This window comes from Panicum virgatum, chromosome 6K (genome assembly GCF_016808335.1).
Source record: "Panicum virgatum strain AP13 chromosome 6K, P.virgatum_v5, whole genome shotgun sequence".
Lineage (NCBI taxonomy): Eukaryota > Viridiplantae > Streptophyta > Magnoliopsida > Poales > Poaceae > Panicum > Panicum virgatum.
Genome location: NC_053141.1, coordinates 34801504 through 34805900, shown reverse-complemented (window position 1 = coordinate 34805900; position 4397 = coordinate 34801504). Strand labels below are relative to the sequence as shown.

Sequence of the window (4397 nt, the reverse complement as noted above, 5' to 3'; positions counted from 1 at the left end):
TGACCAATAATACTTTAAAAATAATTATGTTTAAATAGAAAATATTACATCTTGTAATAGTTAGTTTTTTATGAATAAATTGATATCATGTTTATGTTGTCAATCTTTATAGTTTTTTACCATCTACGGTCAAAGTTAAGAGATTTGACCGGAAGAAAACTAAAAATAGCTATACTCTGGGATGGGACGGAGGTAGCAGTTGCTAGGGACGACCCTGACAAAGAACATATCATCAGGATTTTCACCATAGCGACAGCTGCTACTCGACGCCACTGGCCGGCGCAGGATTTTCACATTCAACACCTGAAAATGTCAAGTTTTCTCTGAACATTTGAAAAACCGCCCGTGTATAAACTATAAACGACCATCCAGGCCAGAGCATGAATCTTGAAGATGATTAACCAAATAACCACATGAGAAAATGTAATTTCTGCACAACACTTTTGGGCATCTAACTACATAGCAAACCTGAAGTTCATTCCATTAAAAGGATCTGTAATTTATTACCAAATACCAATGTTAAAAATAATCTACGAATATCTTAACCCTGAATATATGCAAATTCTGTAATTCAGTATAGCAGTATCACAATTCATGTCTGCTTTCCTCTGATTTTTTTTAGATGCACAAAGTCCAAGGCCAGAACCACGCTGCCATCCAGCCTCTTCACGACGAACCTCTCCACCAGCACCGATCCGCCGGCCACCTTCCCGGTGGCGTCCTCCTCCTCATCCACCCACCCGCCCCTGTACTCCTCCCACCGCATCCTCTCCCACATGGTCGTGCACACCCCGATCCGTTGCCCCGTCGCCGCCGCCTGGAACCACACGTACGCGTCGCCGTGCCGCGAGTTCGGCGCCTCCTGCTGTGCTTCCGCGATCCCGCCGATGAGCGCCTTCTTGCTGGCAAGCTTCGAGACGCCGCCGTCGGGGCGCACCGGCTCCTCCCAGCGCTGCTCCAGCGTCACCTCGTAGAACGCGCTGCGCTCCATCTGCTCGCGCGGCGCGACACCGGCTTCCTTGACGAGGAAGAACGGGGAGTACCATTTCCCGATGGCCGCCGTGCCGGTCGCCGGCGCCGGGAGCGCGTCGAGGACGATGCTGGGGTCGGAAAGCTGGCGCGACCGGAGCGCGGCGTCGAGCCCCAGCGCCTCGGCGAGGTCGAACTTCACGCTCTTGGACGTGTACACCTCCCAGTGCTTGTGGCGGAGGATCGAGGACGGGAAGGCGTCGGGGGCGACGGCCCTCGCCGTGAACCACCCCCGCCGCCGCTGGACGATCTCGATCTGCTGGTAGATGTCCGCCGGGTCGAACGGCCGCGGCTCCACGTCGCTGATGCACCGGCAGAAGCAGCGCGTCGCCATGTCCTCCTCGCGGGAGCACGCCCGGACGAGCCCCTTGCGCCTGCCCTTGGCGATGACGGCGTAGTAGCGGTTGGACGCGAGCGGCAGGTCGGGGACGGGCACGAACACGACGGCTTCTTCATAGGTCCTTCTTGATTTGCTGGTTCCTACCGTGTACCGCACCTTGAGCACGCAGTTCTGCGGGAACGGGAGCTCGCGCACGCGCCTGTCAGGGAACAGGCCCCAGAAGCGAGTCTCCTCATCGGCGGCGCCCTTGACGACGAGGTAGCCGGAGTTGCGGCCCTCCGGCGGGGGGCCGGACGCCGCCTCCGGTTGGCTCTTGAAGAGGGAGAGCGGCTTTGTTGCGTACATCCTTAGGCTTTGTTAATTTTGTTGGATTCATGGATGCGATCGAACATATATATATAAACTACGGAGAGAGGTTGCTTGGCTGACTTGGTCACTACAGTAGAACAAGCTGGTGCTGGCGACTCGTATTTGAGCTGACTTACCATCTCTTATCAAATCAGAATGTCTATTAAATTCAGCACACACACAAAGTTGGCAACAAGTCTTTGACTTTGCATTGGGCTGACTTATCTTTGAAGGAAACTACGGTAGCCCTTGAGCTGCCTGAACCCTGAAGAACCTTTTTTCTTCTCAAAGGAAACCCCCGAAGAACCTTACTCCCTCCGACCTGAAATGTAAGACATCCTAGGTGTTTTAGACAGATTCGGAGGTAGAGAAAAGACACATGTACTCCTCATTAATATAATTTTTTATCTCGTCCGCACCAAAACCAAAAAGATTAGCATGCCTTTTAATTGATTTTTTTATAAAATTAGCACCAAAACCAAGGAGATAAGCATAGTTTTTTTGTTCAAAGGACCTAGGATGATTTACATTTGAGTATAAATTTTAAATCCTCCAATGCCATACATTCTAAGACGGATGGAGTACTGCAATACAGTGGTTCAAACTTTAAAATGAGAAAGGGTGACTAAAGCAAAGAGTAAAATTTATGGCATGTCCCGAAACTTGTAAGGCGGTATCATTCACAGCATTGTACTCCTAAAATATATATTTTCTACTTCACGAACTTGGTTTGGATGCCATCACACATCCAAATGGGCACAGACCCAACCTAAAAGGTGCTCTAGCCTTCCATGCTAGACCCGCGTGGATAAGGAGAAAGACCAATAGTCATGGAACCTCCTCTTCTCAAGCCCTCCTCCCCATTCATTGCCTCTCCCCTCCTTAGTTTCCTTCATCGTCGGAGGAGAACCATAGATGAGAACCATTGATGTTTTGGGTAACGGACTTTAAGTGACCGTTACGGATAGTGACTTTATTCATAACGGTCCTATAAAATGACCGTTTCGGGCTGACGCCAAGTAATGGGCACATCGAAAGCCCATTACCATTGTGACTTAACAGTAACGGGCGTTGTGGTGGCGTGGTCGGGCTCGGGCCTGCCGGGATTATTGGTAACGCGCGTTGTTTTGCGCCCGTTACAGATGTTCTTCTCTGTAACGGGCTTCTAGCGCCCATTACCAATGCTGTGTTATCTATTTGAGGTTTTCACGTAGTGCAAGATAGAAGCTGCGCCGAGGTTGCGACAGAAGGCGGACCCAACCCCTACCAATGTTGAGTTCTTTGCCTATGATTCATGTGGTCGCCTTGGTTTTGGAGGAGTGACAAGGTCGAAAGGTTGGATCTTTAGTCTAGGGTTGACAATTTTGGGGCTGAATCATAAGGTATTAGCAGTATTACAAAATGGCACATTCCAAACGTCTCATCACCACCTGTTCAAACCGAGCCGGCGGTGACAGTTGGACATCATCGGTGGTTATGTCCATCATTTTTTCTTCTTCTATCTTTCATTCTTCCCATCCCACTCGTCCACTTGCCTCCCAGATCTCCCTCCCTCCTCTATATCCTCTCTCCCTCATTCGGACTGCAGCGCACGGGAGAACCTCCATGTCCCTTCCTTCTTCCACCTCCAGACCACCTCCCAACCCTTCTTCCTCGTGCACGGGAGCAGCAGCGCAGGGCCGTGGTGGTAGGCGTGCAGGGTCTCGAGCCGCGGCTGGTCGGCGGGCACGCAGGGCCTCGGGACGCGGTCGGTCAGCGCGCGGCGGGCTTGCGGGACCCTGGCAGCCAGCACGCGGGGCCTCCCCCCTCTCCTCCCTTCTTCCTCAGCTACCCCTCCCCTCCTTTCTTCCTCCTCCTTTCTTCCTCGCACATGGGAGCAACGGCTAGCGGGTGCAGTCGCGGCGACTGGCGCACGACAGCGGTGCGGCAGGTGGGTGGGAGCAGTGGGGTCAACGTGCAGTGGGTGGGCAACTGCAGCGGCATTTTTTCTCTTTTTCTTTTTTTTTTAACAGGCACCACTACCAGTTCTGGGACGGGCAGTGATATCCTCCAGTATCACTATCCAGTTAAATCCAGCGGCCCCCAAAACCAATGATGATGGCTATTTTGAACCGGCGGTGATGGGAGCCACTTATAAAGGCCTGGCTCGGTTAATGGACCAAGCCTAGACGAGGTCCATATGAACCCAATTAGGTCCGATCATATCGTTTGTTGCAGAACTGTATTCAGGAGTTATAGCTCCATGCTGTTTTTTTTAGATTAAAGCTCCATGCTGCTTGTTCAATGCAGTCGGTAGCAGAACGGCAAAGACTGGCACGAGGTCTACTCAACGACAATTGGGTTCGTGATATCAGGGGAGCACTCACTGTCCAAGTCTTTTCTTGACTCTCTTATGGTGTGGGATCGGGCCACTCGAAACTTTGATCTCCAGCATGCGGTTCAAGTCAGGTTTCCTTGGAAGTGTACGCATTGACCATCGTTTTACTACAGCTTCTGCTTACAGAGCTCCTTTTGCTGGTGAAAATGAACTGCCTGGAGCCAGGATGTTGAAGAAAGCATGGGCACCGGGCAGCAAATGCTAGATTTTCATTTAATTGGCTGGCCCTTCATGATCGCTGCTGGATGGCAGAGAGAAGGAAGCCACATAGTTTGCAGGATACTGACCACTCCTGTGTTCTCT

At 51.4% G+C, this 4397-nt stretch overlaps 1 protein-coding gene across 1 annotated transcript; it reads right to left on the bottom strand.

The window, feature by feature from the left end:
• Nucleotides 1-452: 452 nt before the first annotated feature.
• LOC120639178 lies at nt 453-1714 on the bottom strand. The gene has a single exon (XM_039915188.1). It carries the CDS (start codon nt 1712-1714, stop codon nt 593-595), a length of 1122 nt encoding a protein of 373 aa, XP_039771122.1. The 3' UTR covers nt 453-592.
• Nucleotides 1715-4397: the final 2683 nt, after the last annotated feature.

Coding starts and splice junctions, on each gene's coding strand:
- LOC120639178 (XM_039915188.1), bottom strand. CDS start 1,714: ATGTACGCAACAAAGCCGCTCTCCCTCTTCAAGAGCCAACCGGAGGCG.